The 18,337-nt window shown below is 45.7% G+C and overlaps 3 protein-coding genes across 4 annotated transcripts; 2 read left to right on the top strand and 1 right to left on the bottom strand.

The window, feature by feature from the left end:
* The first annotated feature begins 5,136 nt into the window (after positions 1-5,136).
* LOC123114032 (dnaJ homolog subfamily B member 8) lies at positions 5,137-6,849 on the top strand. Its single transcript, XM_044535385.1, has 4 exons — positions 5,137-5,529; positions 5,633-5,798; positions 6,117-6,211; positions 6,374-6,849. Exons 1-4 carry the CDS (start codon positions 5,212-5,214, stop codon positions 6,587-6,589), a joined length of 795 nt encoding a protein of 264 aa, XP_044391320.1. The 5' UTR covers positions 5,137-5,211; the 3' UTR covers positions 6,590-6,849.
* Positions 6,850-7,128: 279 nt separating this feature from the next.
* LOC123114030 (uncharacterized) lies at positions 7,129-10,787 on the top strand. 2 transcript variants are annotated; one of them, XM_044535381.1, is made up of 5 exons: positions 7,129-7,389; positions 7,557-9,603; positions 9,782-9,986; positions 10,110-10,300; positions 10,374-10,787. In XM_044535381.1, the coding sequence occupies exons 2-5, from the start codon at positions 7,572-7,574 to the stop codon at positions 10,484-10,486; spliced, it is 2,541 nt and encodes an 846-aa protein (XP_044391316.1). In that variant the 5' UTR covers positions 7,129-7,389; positions 7,557-7,571; the 3' UTR covers positions 10,487-10,787. The 2 variants fall into 2 exon arrangements, with proteins under 2 accessions (XP_044391316.1, XP_044391317.1); XM_044535382.1 differs by lacking the exon at positions 7,129-7,389 and having other exon boundaries at positions 7,484-9,603.
* A 235-nt stretch (positions 10,788-11,022) lies between these two features.
* LOC123114031 (protein KTI12 homolog) lies at positions 11,023-16,172 on the bottom strand. The gene is made up of 10 exons (XM_044535383.1): positions 15,969-16,172; positions 15,175-15,343; positions 14,957-15,060; positions 14,522-14,578; positions 13,819-13,904; positions 13,443-13,528; positions 12,766-12,881; positions 12,015-12,065; positions 11,829-11,915; positions 11,023-11,499 (listed from the first exon to the last, which is right to left on the bottom strand). Exons 2-10 carry the CDS (start codon positions 15,326-15,328, stop codon positions 11,335-11,337), a joined length of 906 nt encoding a protein of 301 aa, XP_044391318.1. The 5' UTR covers positions 15,329-15,343; positions 15,969-16,172; the 3' UTR covers positions 11,023-11,334.
* Between the last annotated feature and the right edge of the window lie 2,165 nt (positions 16,173-18,337).

The raw sequence follows: 18,337 nt of genomic DNA on the forward strand, positions 1-18,337 counted from the left end.
GGGTCCACTATAGCCACGCCCCGTCTCGTCGTCATTATGGGGGGTTGACTTTAGGGTGCGACCCATGGTCGCTTGCCATGGGCCGGCTTTCTTGGAGTCGGCCCTTCATGGGCCGACTTTCTTGGAGTCGGTCCTTCATGGGCCGGCTTTCTTGGAGTCGGTACTTCATGGGCCGGCTTTCTTGGAGTCAGTCTTTCATGGGCCGGCTTTCTTGGAGTCGGCCCTGTTGTGGCGTCCCCTAAAGATCGTTTATGTCTGGGCCGCCTTCCTCCAGTCGGCCTATGTTATAGCCGGCCGGACGAAGGCGGCCCCGTGTCTTGGGCGCTTCAAGGCTCGGTTGGCCCATTGTTTTTTCTGAGGGCCAAAGGGAGCCGGTTAGGCTACCCGTGGTCATTTACTCCGACACTGAGCAAGAACCGTTCTTACCTACGCATCAAAACCACAATGATAGCTCGTCAAGTTAGTGATGTTTTAACCTTCTGAAGGACCGGGCGTAGCCACACTCGGTTCAACTAAAGTTGGAGAAACTGACACCCGCCAGCCACCTGTGTGCAAAGCACGTCGGTAGAACCAGTCTCGCGTAAGCGTACGCGTAATGTCGGTCCGGGCCGCTTCATCCAACAATACTGCCGAACCAAAGTATGACATGCTGGTAAGCAGTATGACTTGTATCGCCCACAACTCACTTGTGTTCTACTCGTGCATATAACATCTACGCATAAAACCAGGCTCGGATGCCACTGTTGGGGATCGCAGTAATTTCAAAAAAATTCCTACGCACATGCAAGATCATGGTGATTCATAGTAAGAAAAGGGGAGAGTGTATCTTCATACCCTTGAAGATCGCTAAGCGGAAGCGTTTATCAACGCGGTTGATATAGTCGTACACCTTCACGATTCGCCCCGATCAAGTACCGAACGTACGGCACCTCCGCGTTCAGCACACGTTCAGCTCGATGACGTCCTCGCCTTCTTGATCCAGCAAGACAGGCGAAGTAGTAGATGAGTTCCGGCAGCACGATGGCGTGGTGACGGTGTTGGTGAAGAACAATCTCCGTAGGGCTTCGCCTAAGCACTACGAAAACTATGACGGAGGATAAACTAGAGGGGACAGGGTTGCCGGCACACGGCTTGGTGTTTCTTGATGTGTCTTTGGCGCTAGCCCTGCCCCTCTATTTATATCTTGAGCCTTGGGGTCAAAACTTGCAGTAAAAGTCTCCACAAAGTCGGTTTCACCCGAAAGGCAAGAGTCCTTCTCCGACTCCAGGGCCAGATGCCAGGGTTCCCGACGTCTGGACCCAGACGCCGGGGACCCTGGCGTCTGGCCCCTGGACTCCGCAAAACTTCCTTTTGCGCTTTCCAAAAACCTTGTGGGCTTTCCCCCTTTGGCCCAAATAACGTGTTCTCGTACCCAAACATTTCGGGAAACATCCAGAACCCCTTCCGGTGAATTCCGGTACCCTTCCGGAGACCAAACAACATTATTCCATATATTAAACTTTATCTCCGGACCATTCCGGAGTTCCTCGTCATGTCCGTGATCACATCCGGGACTCCGAACAACATTCGGTCACCAACATACATAACTCATATAATACTATATCGTCAATGAACGTTAAGCGTGTGAACCCTACGGGTTCGAGAACTATGTAGACATGACCGAGACATTTCTCTGGTCAATAACCAATAGCGGAACCTGGATGCCCATATTGGCTCCTACATATTCTATTAAGATCTTTATCGGTCGAACCGCATAACAACATACGTTGTTCCCTTTGTCATCGGTATGTTACTTGCCCGAGATTCGATCGTCGGTATCTCAATTCCAAGTTCAATCTCGTTACCGGCAAGTCTCTTTACTCGTTATGTAATGCATTATCCCGCAACTAATTCATTAGCTACATTTGCTTGCAAGGCTTATAGTGATGTGCATTACCGAGAGGGCCCAGAGATACCTCTCCGACAATCGGAGTGACAAATTCTAATCTCGAAATATGCCAACTCAACATGTACCTTTGGAGACACCTGTAGAGCTCCTTTATACTCACCCAGTTACGTTGTGACGTTTGGTAGCACACAAAGTGTTCCTCCGGTAAACGGGAGTTGCATAATCTCATAGTCATAGGAACATGTATAAGTCATGAAGAAAGCAATAGCAACATACTAAACGATCAACTGCTAAACTAACGGAATGGGTCAAGTCAGCCCGTTAATCAAATGACAACTCATGTCTATGGTTAGGAAACACAACCATCTTTGATCAACGAGCTAGTCAAGTAGAGGCATACTAGTGACACTATGTTTGTCTATGTATTCACACATGTATTATGTTTCCGGTTAATACAATTCTAGCATGAATAATAAACATTTATCATGATATAAGGAAATAAATAATAACTTTATTATTGCCTCCATGGCATATTTCCTTCAGATCTTATATGACCAGGAATCACTTAGACCATATCAACTTCCATGCGCAAAGGACTTAGAATTTGTACGCACCCAGAGATCACAAATTTTGTGAAGATCTATCCTTGGTGATGCTTATAAGTGCAAGCCATGATATAATAGATTGGTTGTGCTTCGTGGGCCGTTTGGTGGGCGTCAGAACCGAGATCTTTGGATCCTTAACCTTTTGGTCCGAGTCCTCCATCAACGAGGATGTAGGATAGCACCAACTATCTGAACTACGTGAAAAATCGCCGGGTCAACAAATATTTGCCTACTCTACCCTATTCCCTTACTTTCATTCAAGTTGTTATATTTTTCGATGCTTACTCATTATACTTGCTTGATTGTTTAAGGGTCAACTAGCCTCTTTGTGCTTAAAGTTGCCGAAGTTTAAAAGTGGTAGAAGTTTGAATTAGGTCTATTCACCCCCTCTAGATCATCGGTTAGACCCCACAAAGGTGTGTGTGTTACTACGTGTGGTAGTGTGTATTTGTGCGTCTACATTGTAATTGATGTTCCTTAGAAATAAAGAATATGCTTGATCGTTTTGCGCAAGTTGTTGAGACGGCCGTTGTGGTGTTTGTGAGTAACTTTTGACAAACCGACTCCTTTCGAAAGTTCGGCCAAAAACTAAATCTAACTCTTTTGCTTGATGTTAGATCCTCTCGCACTAAAGTTGGCAATGTCTGAGCCGCTTATCTTTGAGTTGGAATTCTTTTTTATAGTTTCTGTGAGCAAGGAGAAAATTCTCACCGGTTATTGTCAAATCAAGATACCAATCACAATCTGACTCCCTGGTTTTCCTCCTCGAGGTTGAAAATAATCGAAAGATATGATAAAGCACCAAGAATCATTAGAGGTGCTATCATGTACCAAAAAGCAAAATGACACAATGCAGTAATGCCAACATTAAAAATAAAATAATTGTTACATTTCATATAATTTCTTACCGCCGCATGACGAAAACTTGGCTGGAAGTTGATGCCGAACAGCTTGCCAGTTGCAAGGCTGCTGGCGCACCTTGACTTGCACAATCGACATGGTGGTGGTGGTGGTGGCGCCATTTTCCTAAAGCAATATGAGCAAGGATTAATGATCCACTTCACAGAAAAGAAAAATATTGTTAAATCAAAATGTTCTATAAATCAACTAAATCAACTAGCCTATTAAATCAACTTGCCTGCTAGATCAACTAAATCAAAATGTTCTATAAATCAACTAAATCAACTAGCCTATTAAATCAACTTGCCTACTAAATCAACTAAATCTAAATGTTCTATAAATCAACTAGCCTACTAAATCAATTTGCCTACTAAATCAACTAAATCTAAATGTTCTAAATCAACTAGCCTACTAAATCAACTAAATCATATGAACTAAATCAAAATGTTGCATATGAACTAGCCTACTAAATCAAAATGTAGCAGGGTGGAGGGGTTGTGGAAGGAGGAGGAAGGAGGGAGAAGAAGGGGCGACTGGAGGAGGGAGGAGAGAGTAGGACGGAGGAGGAAGGGCGGAGCGAGGAGGGGCCGGCCGGCGGTGAGTCGAGGGAGGACGGAGGAGGAGGGCGGTACCGAGTCCAGGAGGAGGAGGAGTTGACGGCGGCACAGAGGGAAGAGGGGTAGGCGATGGCGGCTGGCGGGGGCGACGGCGGCCGGCGGGGAAGGACCGGCGCGCGGGGGGGTTGAGTGGGAGATGGAGTGAGTGTGAGTGTGAGTGTGGATCAGATAGAGGAGAGCGTGGGGGTGGGAGCTAGCTAGTTTTAGCAGTAGCGCTCTAAAGGTAAAGGCGCTACTGCTAAACTACCTAGCAGTAGCGCGCTCCGAATTAACGCGCTGCTACTAGAACTAGCTTCGCGGCGGGGTCGTGGGAATTATAGCAGTAGCACGGCTTAGAGGAGGCGCGCTACTGCTATGTTTATTTCAGCAGCGAGTTTTGCGAGAGCGCGCTACTGCTACATTGCAGCAGCGGCTTAATTTAAAACTCGCTGCTGGTAAGATCCTGTGTATAAGCTTTTCCTTAGTAGTGTGTATGGTTAAGATGTTCATGATGATAACTTATACAGGAGTCTTGCATATTATAGGATCTCAAACAATAGGATCCTAACCAGCTAAGCTGTCAAGATTACCTAAAAAATATCTCAAATAAGTGATAACTTGTAAAATAGTGAATTTAGGGCCAGAGTGGAGATGCATGCATTATTGATCGGTATGGCGTTGGCTCGTCGGCATACTAGACTACCAGTTATGGTGCAGTCTTACTCTTCGACTTCCCTCTCGTGCCTCTCCGGGTCAGGTCTGGATCGCTTAGTTGATGGCCATTTAATTTCTAAAATTAAGTCTTTAAAGGTCGGTTGGAAGTTTGTTTCAAACAAAAATCAGTGTTTTTTGCATAGAAATATAGAGTTGTTGATTGACTGATAAGGTATAATGACTTGATAAAGAACCCTTGTATTAAGGATCTCTTGCCTCTGAATTGTATATTATTGTGAAATAAACTATTCCTTCTGTTACATGCTGTGAAATGTCTACAACGCCTTTAACAGAGGGAGTACTATTGATAAAAAAAGGGCAGCTAAATTAAATTTACAGTTTGCACTAAAAAGCAGCCACGAAGCCACGTAGGATGCTACTCATCATCAGCTTGTAGCACAGCCGTTGGATCCTCTGCGCCAGTCGATCTGGACGGCGGGGGACGCCGCTCGCCGCTCGCCACTCGAAGCGGCCTGCCCGCGAGCCCCGCAACCCCAATCCGTCCGCCATGGCGCTGTCGGTGCACGCCGCCGCCGTCGCCGCCCCGCGTCTCCTCCCCCCTCCCTCGCTCCACCGCTCTGCTCCGAGCACGGCGCCTCCTCTCCTCCCCCTCCTCCGCGCCGTCGCCTCCCTCCGCTCGGGCCCCAGCTCCTCCCGGTGGACGCGGCGGGCGAGCGTGCGGGTGCGCGCAGGCGCCGGCGGCGGAGGGCGGAGGAGGGAGTCCCCGTACGAGGTGCTCGGCGTGGCGCCGTCGGCCGCGCCCGCCGACATCAAGCGCGCGTACCGGCGCCTCGCGCTCAAGTACCACCCGGACGTCAACAAGGAGGTGCGGCGCTCCCCTCCTCTTCACATCCAGGCAGCAGGATTCAGCGATGGAAGTAGATTCAGTACTGTTACCCTAAGGGATGCTTTGCTCTGCTTCATTGCAGGCGAATGCTCAGGAGAAGTTTCTGAGGATCAAGCACGCCTACAACACGCTGATGAACTCGGAGAGCCGATCCAAGTACGCGAGCAGCAGCAGCAGCAGCCCTGATTCTTCGTGGTCTCCCGGGAGCAGCAAGCCAGCTGATGCAGAAGAGGATTTCTATGGGTTTGGTACTGAAATCTCCTCTCTTCCTCCTCTGCTCTAACAAATTAGTAGTATATTATTCTGGGGCTAGGAATTTTATGCTGGTCAGTGAACTGAAATGGTTCTCTGACCATTGGTTGATCATTGATGCGGTGGTACACTCTGCTAGTGTTAGTGCCATGTCATTGCAGTTTTCGAGTACTAAGGAACTGCTTGTAGATTCAATTCCTATTGCAGTTTTGAATCGGCCGGTAGATAAGATAGTTATGCAGATGTAACAAGTTTAATCGATCGGTAAAAAAAATGTCCATTTTGCTGACGCCACTTGGTTTCTGGTTTTGCAGGGGATTTCCTTAAAGACCTGCAAACAGAATTTCAGAACTGGGAGGCTGGCCTGAACTCAGAGCAGAAACCTAACAGCCTGTGGGAAGAACTGTCAGTAAGTTATCTTGGCGGGCAACTTTGGTGCACATTGTAAATTTTACTTTTGGAAAAAGATGGCAAAATGTCCACTTGCTAGAAGAACAGTTATAACGTTGCAGCTGGTAACTATGGCCTATGGTGTAGCTCATGCAAATTATATTTATTTCTGCTCATGTAGGCGATTGGTGAGGAGTTTGTTGAGTTCCTGGAGAACGAACTGAACATCGACGGCTCGAGCACCGAGGAAGACGACGCGAACGATCCGTACACGCAGTTTGGAGGGAAAGGCGGAAATGCCCAGGGTGACAAGAAAGGAACAAACAGCTCCGACGATGGCGTGTCCGACATAGAGTCCGTCCTCGAGCAGCTGAAGAAGGAGCTTGGGCTCAGCTGAACGGTTGCCTGTCGGCTGCATACGACGGGGGCAACTGCGGCCACCTTGATCGGTACCAACCCGGTGTTCATATGGAGGTCCGCTGTTCTCCCGGATCGATGGCGGTAATGGTAGGTACTACCAGATGTTGTAATTTAGCTGGTAGAGCTTTCCGGTGGGGCGACGGATCGAGCGTTTTGCAGAATGTTTTTGTTCTTGGTTCGTAGGGCTGCAGTTTGTTATGGAAAGAGAAGAGAAGAGAAGGCGTGTGCTTCCTTCTACTCCCTCCGTTCCTAAATATAAGTGTTTGTAGAGATTCCACTAGGCGGACTACATACGGAGCAAAATGAATGAATATAAACTTAAAATGCATCTATATACATCCGTACGCGGTTTATAGTGGAATCTTTACAAAGACTTACATTTAGGAACGGAGGGAGTAGTACAGTTTTACTTCAAGTTTTTGGGGTTGAAAGATACTGAACATGTCTGAATTCTTTTCTCTTGAGACATTGGACATGCCTGAAACTGAAAGAGAGAGGGAAGGATTTTGTTCACCAACGAACCGGCCCAATCACGGGGGACTCGTGGCATCGGCCCGCCTGGCCCGGTCGGCCGAGCCAACCAAGCAGCCCAACGCGAGAAGAGAGAGATTAACCCTAGTCCATCGACCCCATCGGAACCGAACCGCTCCTGTTCTGTCTCCGCCCCTGGTTTTCTTCTCCCCCCGCCCCCCATCTCGCCCCAGATTCCTTCCGCCGATTCCGTGGCGGCCGGCCGGCCGATTCGCCGACAGACCACAGAGAACAAAAATAAACCCGGTGAGTTTTCTTCCCCGCTCTTCTTCTCCCCCTCCCCGCAGGGCCGGCTCGTCCTCTCCCTGGTTGGTTCGCCTGGTTTAATTCCTCACCGCCTGGCCGGGGATTAGCTCGTCCGGAGCGAAGTTTTTGGGGATTAATTCTTCGGTGACTGACGATGCCTGGTGCAGGGCGGGAGGCGGCGGATGGCGACCCCGGAGCCGGAGGCGTCATCGGCGGCGGCGGACGCGGTGGCGCTGGCGGTGACGAGGGACGAGGCGGCGGAGGAGGAGGAGGAGGACGCGGCGGAGGGGGAGGGCGAGGGGATGGAGGTGGTGGTGCCGATCGGGGCGCAGAAGCACGACCCGGCGTGGAAGCACTGCCTCATGGTGCGCCTGGCGGGGCGGGACCGCCTCAAGTGCGTCTACTGCGGCAAGCACTTCCTCGGCGGCGGCATCCACCGCTTCAAGGAGCACCTCGCGCGCCGCCCGGGCAACGCCTGCTGCTGCCCCGACGTCCCCGCCGACGTCGAGGCCCTCATGCACCGCAGCCTTGACGACGTCGCCGCCAAGAAGCTGCGCAAGCGCGCCCTCGCCGCCGCCATGGCCGCCGTCGCCTCCGCCGACCCCTCGCCCGCCGCCTTGCCGCCGGCCTCCTCGCCATCCCCCTCCCCCTCCGCCTCCAACGCCGACCTGGCCAGCCCCATCCACGTCCTCCCGCTCAGCCAGGCCCCCCGCGCCGAGGACACGCCGCTGTCCCAGACGGGGTGGAGCGGCGGGGGTGCTGCCAAGAGGAGGAAGAAGGTGCTGACGGTGAGGCGCGCTCCTGCTTCTGCTCCGCAGGCCCAGCAGCAGCCCCTCCAGCCTGCTACTCCTGCCCCCCAGACGCAGCCTCCTCACCAGACTATCATGGCGCTCGATGCGACAGCAACAGCGCCTCCGTCGTCGAGGCATGCCGATCCGGCTGCTGGCTCGGACAGGGAGCAGGTTTGCATGGCGGTCGGCAGGTTTCTGTATGACGCCGGTGTGCCACTGGAGGCGGTGAATTCCGTGCATTTCCAGCCGATGGTCGACGCCATTGCGTCCATGGGAGGGAGGCCCGAGGTGTTCTCGTACCATGACTTCCGCGGCTGTGTTCTGAAGAAGTCGCTGGGCGAAGTGACGGCTCAGTTGGAGTTCTACAAGGGGTCATGGGCCCGCACAGGGTGCTCAGTGTTGTCCGATGAGTGGACGACTGACAAAGGCAGGACCTTGATGACCTTTTCTGTGTATTGCCCTGAAGGTACCATGTTTCTGAAATCGGTCGATGCAACGGATATCGTCACATCATCAGATGCATTGTTTGAGCTGCTGAAGAGTGTTGTTGAGGAAGTTGGAGAGAAAAATGTCGTCCAGGTGATCACAAAGAACTCTGAGATTCATGCAGCCGCAGGGAAAAGGTTAGGTGAAACATTTCCTACGCTGTTCTGGTCTCCATGCACTTTCCGGTGCATCGATGGTATGCTTGAAGATTTCAGCAAGGCGGTGGCAGTTAGTGAGATCATTAGCAATGCAAAGACCATCACTGGATTTTTGTACAGCAGTGCTCTTGCGTTGAGTTTGATGAAGAAACATCTACAGGGGAAGGATCTGCTAGTTCCTGCAGAGACTCGTGCTGCTATGAACTTTGTGACACTGAAAAACATGTACAGTCTGAAGGAAGATTTGCAAGCCATGGTCAGTTCAGATGAATGGGTACACTGCCTGCTGCCAAAGATACCCGGAGGGATAGAAGTGAGCAATATTGTTAGCAATTCGCAATTTTGGTCTTCATGTGCCTTAGTTGTTCGTGCCACCGAACCACTTGTGCATCTTCTTAAGCTGGTAGGTAGCAACAAGAGGCCTGCTATGGGGTATGTTTATGCTGGATTATACAAAGCCAAAGCAGCAATCAAGAAAGAGCTACTGAAGAAGAGCGACTATATGCCTTACTGGAACATTATTGACCAGAGATGGGACAAGCACATGCAGCGACCGCTTCATTCAGCTGGTTTCTTCCTAAATCCACTGTTTTTTGACGGAATTAGAGATAACATATCGAATGAGATTTTCTCAGGAATGCTAGACTGTGTAGAAAGGCTGGTGTCTGATGTCAAAATCCAAGATAAAATTCAGAAGGAGCTTAACATGTATCGGAGCGAGGCAGCTGGGGATTTTCGTAGGCAAATGGCTATCCGAGCCCGGCGTACTTTACCTCCTGGTTAGTACTACTATACAGAATTACAGATTGTATTGAACTTACTTTTACTTGATTGACTAAATTATACTAGTATTCCTGTAAGCATGAGGTTTCTGAACCAACCTTCCACGCTCCATTTGTTAAAGCATCAAGTTTGTTTGATGATACTTTGATCTTAACATGTTGTATTATCTTGCAGCTGAGTGGTGGTATATGTATGGCGGAGCATGCCCGAATTTAACACGTTTGGCAGTACGTATCCTCAGTCAAACCTGCAGCGCTAAAGGGTGTGATCGGACACACATTCCTTTCGAACCACTCCATGACCAAAGAATGAATATTTTTGAACGTCAACGAATGCATCATCTCACCTTTGTTCAATGCAACCTGCGGCTACAAAACAGGTAACCAAATCCCCGTTACATAGAATGTTTTAATCGATGACATGTTATTCTGAGAATAAAAATAGAAAAACTAGCAAAGCATGGATGCAACAAGTGATTTGATCTATGTATAACTGTTCATAGGCAACAATACAAGGCGAATGCATTTGATCCAATCTCGGTAGACTACATAGACATAGTTGATGACTGGGTGGTGGATAGATCTGCACTGTTCTCTGGACCGACGGAGCAGCCAAACTGGATGGAGATTAGTCAACCATTCAACTGGACCCCATCAGCAGGACCGGGCGATGAATTCGAGTCCTTCATTGAAGGTACATATCCTCCTTGCTTACCCGTTTGTCCGTGGGTAATGTTGAGGGTTAAACATGAAGATTTTGTTTGCAGGAGTCGATGATGAGATGATCCAAGGCGCTTCCCGAGGAATCCAGGCCGATGATGACGACAAAGATGATTCCAATCATGAAGAGAGCTCTAACTTGGATAAACCTGTAAACTAATGGAAGTAGAAGGGAATTGCTTGTGGTATATTTCCATGTAGCAGTTATCTGGAAGAAAAAAGAAACTTTTTCGAGTAGCAAAAAGGATATAGGTGTTTCTTGTGTGATTTAAAATTTAATGCATCTTTCGATGCTTGTGATATTTCGATGGAAAAAAGGAAGTTTTATGCAAGCAGCATACAAGGGATAGAGGTGCTTCTTGATCTGTGGAAAGTACAGGTGCTTCTTGTTCTGTGGTTTAGACTTTAATGTATCTTTCAGTGCTTGAGATAGTTTCTTGTCTTTGTGATTGAGGTATTTAGAGATTGGATGTTTTTCTCTGTCTTTGTCCGGTCATGGATATTCTAAAACCAGAGCTTCTCCTAATATGCTGCAAGTATGCAGCAGCTTTGTTTTTGTTTTGTTTTATTTTTTCTGCACGACATAATCAACATCAGATTTATTCTTTTTAAATCTGAAGGGCCTCCCATTATCAACAGAAGAAGGTAGTTGGACTAGTAGCTTAGGATATTATAGCAGAACAAAGAACACTAATCTGGAGCCGGTTTTCAAATATGTTGTAACAAGTTGCAGCCGCTACATAAATGATTCAGTAAATATTTCCAAATTGTGTACTTTAAAAGTTGCAAACACCAGCGAAAACTATTTGGGTGGTACAGGAGCTACAGAATTACACAGCGGCATGCCATTTATGAATACTTGTGGCGAAGCTCATGCGAGGCAAAATAATCTCCTTGGAAGCCCCGAAAGAAGCCAGATGAGGAGCATGGCAGGGGAAAACGCTACCAGCGCCTGCATTTTGTCACCTGGGAACTAGTACATCATAGGCAGGACTACTCATCAGAGAATCACCCACCGATTTCTCGGTTCAAGTAGTCAACAAACATCCTCTTCGCGCTGTCGGCATCTGTTGGTGGGGGTCGCCCGCTCAAGCTGTACTGCCCTGCCAGCTTGATGAACGTGCGTCGGAGGCTCCGTAGCTCAGGCAGGCCAACCGATCTTCGAAGATTAATGTAAAAGTCAGTTAAGGATCTCACCGCACAATGATAATATCCAACGAATGGTGGTTTCCTTCACTTGATTATCTTATGGCAAAACAATAATATAGAAAGATGAATCCAATTCCAGATTGAGACCATGAGACAGAAAACTACTCTACCTCAGAATTTTTAGTCTGCTTGATTGGTGTTTGAAAAGTCATTTGCAAGTTTGAAAAAGAATGCATGGCATGTTGTGCATACAGAACATAGCCTACATATGCACAAAGACGGATATATTTTATTTACAACTCCTGCAATAATATAATTTGCTAAGAGCATATTGCTCAAACAGTAAAGGATATAGTTGGCAAGTCGGCTCCAAGAGAAATCTTATTCATGGCAAGCCCAAGACCACCAGACTGTGCCTCCACAATTGCACTGACCACCTCCTGCAAAGTGCAGTTCATATCACAGGTTTGCAGCTCCTTCTAAAAAAGTTGCTACATTTCCTGGGACTAGATATCATCAGCCAGGAAAACTGCAGTTACCTGTGTTGCTTTGTCCATCTCGTAGAGCGAATTACCCTCAGTAGTCCGTACCTAAAATATTATCAAGTCAGGATTTGTATAAATCTACAGGAGATCCAGTATGAATGGAACAGTACTGCAGGTTGGAAATACACAGTATTTGCACAATAGTAGGAAGACTTTAATTGTTTTTGCATTTGCATCATGGAGTATTCAGAGTTTGACAGGATTCGTTTGAGATATGGTTCATCTGGATTTCAAGCAAAAAAAAAACCTAGCCTAGCCCGGCACCGTTCTGCATTTGGAGCAAGCAAAATTTCTTTTAGGCACCGTAGCCTGGGATGGATAGAAAATTAGCTGCATGGGGAGACAAACCAGCTCGCTTTCGTGGGCAAGAATCACATGAACAGCACTTCCGTAACTACTTACCACATAGTTTAGTGCTTGTCTAGGAAAACATAACTAACCTTCAAAAGATTATTCAGATTAGAGGCAACAGCTAAGCCAACACTAGCACATGAAAGACTGGATAGGCCAGCTTAGCTTTAACCAAATTCACCGATAGTGTAACATGGGAAAAAAGCATAGGAACTACATTTCCTTAATATGTTCTTGTATTTGGCTGCAATATATAGTACCACACCAAATTCATGCAGGCATTAACAGAGTACCAAATAATTTTGGAATTGTTTATGTATTGGAAGACCATGCAGTTGTAGTCAATCAATGATGTATACAAAAAATTCTTTGTTAGAAAAACATTTATACTTACAGACTGAGTAGCTATTGTAGGCTGGAGAACTTTCACATCTCTTGTTTTCGAATCCACTTTCTTAGTCAAATATGATACAGCCTCAGCAATAACAGGGGAAGATTCCACAATTTCCTCTATTGAAAACAGTAGATAAAACAGATCGATCAAATGGGATAATGAGACAATTAAGGAAGTAAAGAAGTAGAGAGCGAGCACTAGGCAAGTATAGTGACCATTTCTTGGGTGGTACTAATTCTTGTGTAACCAATATAAAAATGGATAGAAAGGATTGTGAAAAGAAGCCTGGAATTTTCTGTCTGACAATAAACTACTCCCTCCGTCCCACAATATAAGAGCGTTTTCGACACTAGTGTAGTGTAAAGAACGCTCTTATATTATGGGACGGAGGGAGTAATTAACTAAAATAATTACCAATTCAACCAATCACATGAGCATGAGTTTCTATGAGTGTTCGACAATAACAAGCAATAAATATTGTGGGTTCAACCAATAGGGACTATAGAACAATAGAAGGACAGAACATCTACTATGGTGAGTAATGCATAAGCTACTAGACATATGTGATACTAATTACAAAGATTAGATATACCATGAAAATATTAGTACTGATTCAGATCACGCATGCTGTGAAAATAAAATAATTAGACAAAATAAGAGCTACTGTATTTGACTACCTCTAGATGGAAACAATTCAAAAAGAGGGGAATCCCAGCGGCTACGACTATCAGGCCTCTCAAATCTCCTTGCCAGATCTTCAAATCTGTGAAAACAGAAGAAATCATGAGAGCAATGGCACCTGCTCGGTAAACTGAAGGAGACAAAGAGTCCATTACTTTCCCCATAAACCCGATACAACAGCAAATCCTTCCATAACCTATCAAATATTTCAGTGATTTGAAATAAAAATGCCAACTATATATATATATATATATATATATACATGAATTCGAAATCAGATCAAACAAAGTAACTGTGCAGCATATATCTCATTCGTAAGAGGTATTACATTTTGCAAACAGGTCGACAAGAGCCACGAGAGAAATATCTTACATATTGCTATCATATGAGGGTTCTCCTTTCTCCTGACGCTTGACGTTCCAATCCCTACAATGGTCCACTTCTGTATCACAAAAGAACTGAAACATAAAAGATGAAGTATGATGGAAATCACTTGCTATTATATCATTTACAATATTAAATGGTGCAAAAGCGCAGTAAACTGGCCAATAGTTTCTACATGCACCCTCTTCAATAGGATACTTTGTGTAGGACATAATCATGGTTTGCAAATCAGGTAAAAAAATTAAGATCACTTTGCTAATACATCTTATTTATAAAGGTCTGTCCCTCCAATTTCCCATGTTGTACTCCCTCCGAATCATATTACTTGTCGTTCAAATGGATGTATCTAGACGTATTTCAATGCTAGATACATCCGTTTGAGCGACAAGTAATATGGGTCGGAGGGAGAACTTAATTTCTGAACTGACATTTTAATGTCGGTGGGTCTTCACCAATCACCAGTCATGAATCACATCAATTAGCTCGTGTTAGCTCCATTATTATGTGGCATTTATGATTATCTGGTTGCCTCTTTACTACCTGACTTCTATTGCTATCTAACCAACAACAATACTTAGAGAACACATGATGCCATCTCATCATCATTTCATTGTGCTATGCTCATATTAGTGTAAACCTGTTATGTGTAAAATGAATGCAACAGTCAATAAACAGGACATCAAGTGCCTACCGCACAATATCTTATTCCCGAAGCACGCGCAAGACACCAAAGCTCGTATCGGTACCCCTGCATATTATAGGTAAAAATCATCACGCCTCTAACATAGTACAACATAAGTTGCAGAATCTACTTCATATTACAGTTTACATAGTAACTGCTCAAGAAACAACAACAAAAACTGAGCTATATTGACATTTTTTTACTATGTAAAACGATGGACTTGAGCTTGTAATTCTTAAACTTGAGTGGTTCCAAAAACCATAGCACAGGGAGGGGACCAGATTTTGTTAAGTTTTTTCCCTGATCACACTGTGCCAAGTACAACAAAAACATACATAAAGAAGATAACCATACGGTACTGCTTGTATCTTCTATTACTGATTGAGAGTGGAGTAGTGATTGCAAGTTGCAGCAATAGAATTACGGACACAGTACTGTCATCACCTTAATATTGTTCAGAGAATCCACGATGATTATGCCATCCCGTGACACGGACCTATCAACTTCTGATCTCAAAACTCCTCTTAAGTTTTTCTCCACAACCATATCTAAGAAAGAAAAGCACAAAATCGGTTGGCAGAAATAAGCGGATGGTAAAAGAACAATAAAAATGAATTGAACAGTAGCATAGAGAAGACATGAAGACTAAAAACCGACAATACCTTTGTAGCTTTCATTGCGTCCAAGATGGAGCGATGACTCATCAATGACGCGGACAGTGACATCAGGCACGGAGGAGCGAAGAGCGGCAGCGAGACAAGCTGCAGCCTCTGACTTGCCGCTGCACGGCTGCCCGCACATCACCACGAGCGCCATGGAAGATGTAGAAACCTTAGGAGATGGATAAGCAAAAGCATCAGGGCATGGTTCCATCTTCAAATACAAGCTAAAAGTTGAGAAAATTCCCATTTGCAAATGTTTAACGCTAAATCACTCTGTGGATGGATATTGTTGTCTGTGTCAAAAGGGCCACCATAAATGCCATTTATCGAGGTCGATACAGCATATGAAATACGAGGAAATTGATGATTTATAAGGAAGTTTATATATCACATAGCTGGTCAGCCTTTTGTTTGACAAAATATTCGAAGTTAGTCGTTTGGTTTGGCTACAAATAGGGAATAAAAAGGCACTCCTAATTAAAACCCAGCACGGAGATCTCAAATCAGTATCGCTGATCATATATCTCTAACCATATCTCTCTGTACATGGCGAGCTCTCGAGCGAGGTTCCTCGACGAGGTGGTGGCGAGAACTGCCTCCCACTGTAGGGGAGCCGAAATTGGTTAGGGGGAATCGATCGCGAGAGCGAGAAGGTCGTGCGGCGCCGAAGAATTGGAAGGGGGCACACCGTGGGCTGCGGCCGGGCATGGAGGAGCCTCGGCCGGAGCCGAGAGAGATGGCCGTTGCTGTCCTGGGGTATACGGGCAGAAGGGCAGAGGGGAGATGGGGCTCACCTTCCGTCCGCGCTCCGTTGAAGTAGGTCGCCGGCCGCCCCTCGTCTGCTGCCGGTCCGGTGGTGCTTGCGCTAAGCGGCGACGCGGCGGGACGGAGCTCTAGGGCTCGGCGGCGGTGGACTGGTAGTGCTGCGAGGGAGGAGATTCCGTTGGGCCGGGCTGGAGGAGGAGACGGGTCGGGTCGTGTGCAGAGGAAAGTTACGGGCCGGCTTTTGACTTTTGTCATAATAAAAAAATCTCCTTTGCAGAAACCTGCATGAGTAGCATTCCCAGTCACATGCTTTTTTTTTAGATTACCGAAAGGCGTGGGTAAAAGATTTGACTCTTTCCGAGCTCGGTTGGTCCGGCAAGAAAATGAGGATGTGCGTAAATATCATTTGGTAAATTGGATTAATGTGTGCCAACCTAGGGATCAGGGTGCCCTGGGAGTTACTAATTTAGATATAAAAAATATAAGTCTTTTGTGCAAATGGCTTTGGAGGCTAGAGAACGAGGATGGAGATTGGCAGGAGATGATTAGAGCAAAGTATTTGAAAAAGAAAACTTTGGCTCAGTGTGAATCATCTCCTGGCAACTCCCATTTCTGGAATGGTTTGATGGAGGTTAAAGATATTGTTTATAGATGCTGTTAGAGAGTTGTGGGTGATAGTCGCAAAACTAAATTTTGGGAGGATGCTTGGTTAAGAGACAAACCCCTATGTTTGATTTTTCCACGTCTTTACAACTTGACCTTTGGTAGGCATGTCACTATTGCGAAGGTGTTTAGCCAGGATTTTGATTGCATCAGATTTAGAAGATGTTTGCATGGGAGACCCTCGATATGTGGAACAAATTACTTGATATGTGTAGTCGGATGACTTTGTCGGAGGAACCATACAAAGTTAAATGGCTTCTTACCTACTTTGTAAGCTTCTCGATTAAATCTCTGTACCATTATCTTGTTGCTCGACAAGTTATATTCCCTTATAAGTTGCTGTGCAGAATGAAGATGCCATTGAAAATTAAAGCCTTCTCCTGGTTAGTGATCAAGAATAGGATCCTAACCAAAGATAACTTAACTAAAAAAGGTTGGAAAGGTGCTAAGCATTGTGTAATGTGGGGTGCTCCTTGGGCAACCAAAGATCCCATGTCTTTTTCCTTGAATTATGCTAGAATTGGTTGCCTAACTATACTGACAAAGATAGAGTAGTTGTTATGCTCGGTGTTGCTGCTTTGCTATGGTCTATTTGAAAAACGAGACATAAATCATGCTTTCAAGGTGTGATGCCCAATGATCCTACTGATACTATTATGTCTGTTTGCTCCCTTCTATATTCGTGGAAAATTTTGCAGAAAAAATGACTACAAAACATGTTGCAGCTAGTCATTACAAGGACTGCTCAGGTGGCTCGAGATGTCTTCAGGAGAGGATATGGGTGGGTGCCGTATGTGAGGAGAATCTGATGAAATCAGTTGCTGGAGCGCTGGTTTCAAGACTTGGATCGCTCCTGGTTATCACCCAAAAGAATGGATAATTCTGATGCTGGTTATATTTAGCTTTTGTTCTATTGTCATTTGCCTCTTTTTTGCATTAGCTTTTGTTCCGCCGATCTGGCTCGATGTTATCTAAACAAGTATGCTAGTGCTGGTTTGGTTGCTAGTGTTTCGTAGCATCCTGATGCGGTTTAGTGCCAGGGATGTAAAAGTGTATTGCTCTTTTCTTGTAAAAGACTCCATTTTTTTAATGAAAATGGGGGCCATGTGGCCCCTCATCGAAAAAAAATCTCCTTTGCAAATAGTAGTGTAGCGGTTTGCACGGATTCAAATGGCAATTATTTAAGAGAGCTCCTATAGGGCGCTGAAATTATTTAGGAGAGCTCCTATAGGGCGCCTTCAGCGCCGCTAAACCCAATTGGCCCCCACTGCAGCGCCCTGGTGGGCCGGCCCAGTACCACGCGGCTCCAGCAAAAAAACATTAGATAAACTTGCCGTAGCAAGGATTTAAACTCGGGGTGAAGCAGTGCCGTACGCACAGGCTAACCACCAGAGCTACCAGGTTGTACTACGTAATATTACAGCTAAACAGTTAAGAAACCAATGAATCCACGCTGTTAAAAAAAATAAAAAACTTCACGAATTTGTTTCAAAAAATAAAGGGCTACATATTAAAAAAAGTTCACTAATTTGAGGAAAAAGTTCACGGTTTGGAAAGTTCGTGAAAATTTAAAAAGGTCACTAATTTAAGAAAAGTTTACGAATTTGAAAAAAATCACAAATTTGACAAGTTCATGAAAAATTGGAAAAGGTTCACAAAATACAAAATAATTCAAGAAAATTGAAAACATTTCATCAAATTTTAAAAAATTTCATCGAATTTGAAAAAAAGTTCA

The sequence above is a fragment of the Triticum aestivum genome, chromosome 5B (genome assembly GCF_018294505.1).
Source record: "Triticum aestivum cultivar Chinese Spring chromosome 5B, IWGSC CS RefSeq v2.1, whole genome shotgun sequence".
Classification (NCBI taxonomy): Eukaryota; Viridiplantae; Streptophyta; class Magnoliopsida; order Poales; family Poaceae; genus Triticum; species Triticum aestivum.

What these genes read in the sequence shown, in the direction of transcription:
- LOC123114032 (XM_044535385.1), top strand. Translation starts at nt 5,212, where the DNA reads ATGGCGCTGTCGGTGCACGCCGCCGCCGTCGCCGCCCCGCGTCTCCTC. An exon ending in ACCCGGACGTCAACAAGGAG is followed by an intron (nt 5,530 to 5,632) that starts GTGCGGCGCTCC and finishes GCTTCATTGCAG; the next exon opens with GCGAATGCTCAGGAGAAGTT. An exon ending in GCCTGTGGGAAGAACTGTCA is followed by an intron (nt 6,212 to 6,373) that starts GTAAGTTATCTT and finishes CTGCTCATGTAG; the next exon opens with GCGATTGGTGAGGAGTTTGT.
- LOC123114030 (XM_044535381.1), top strand. Translation starts at nt 7,572, where the DNA reads ATGGCGACCCCGGAGCCGGAGGCGTCATCGGCGGCGGCGGACGCGGTG. An exon ending in AACCTGCGGCTACAAAACAG is followed by an intron (nt 9,987 to 10,109) that starts GTAACCAAATCC and finishes AACTGTTCATAG; the next exon opens with GCAACAATACAAGGCGAATG. An exon ending in ATTCGAGTCCTTCATTGAAG is followed by an intron (nt 10,301 to 10,373) that starts GTACATATCCTC and finishes TTTTGTTTGCAG; the next exon opens with GAGTCGATGATGAGATGATC.
- LOC123114031 (XM_044535383.1), bottom strand. Translation starts at nt 15,328, where the DNA reads ATGGCGCTCGTGGTGATGTGCGGGCAGCCGTGCAGCGGCAAGTCAGAG. An exon ending in CCCTCATATGATAGCAATAT is followed by an intron (nt 13,529 to 13,818) that starts GTAAGATATTTC and finishes CTGTTTTCACAG; the next exon opens with ATTTGAAGATCTGGCAAGGA. An exon ending in TTGGAGCCGACTTGCCAACT is followed by an intron (nt 11,500 to 11,828) that starts ATATCCTTTACT and finishes ACTGACTTTTAC; the next exon opens with ATTAATCTTCGAAGATCGGT.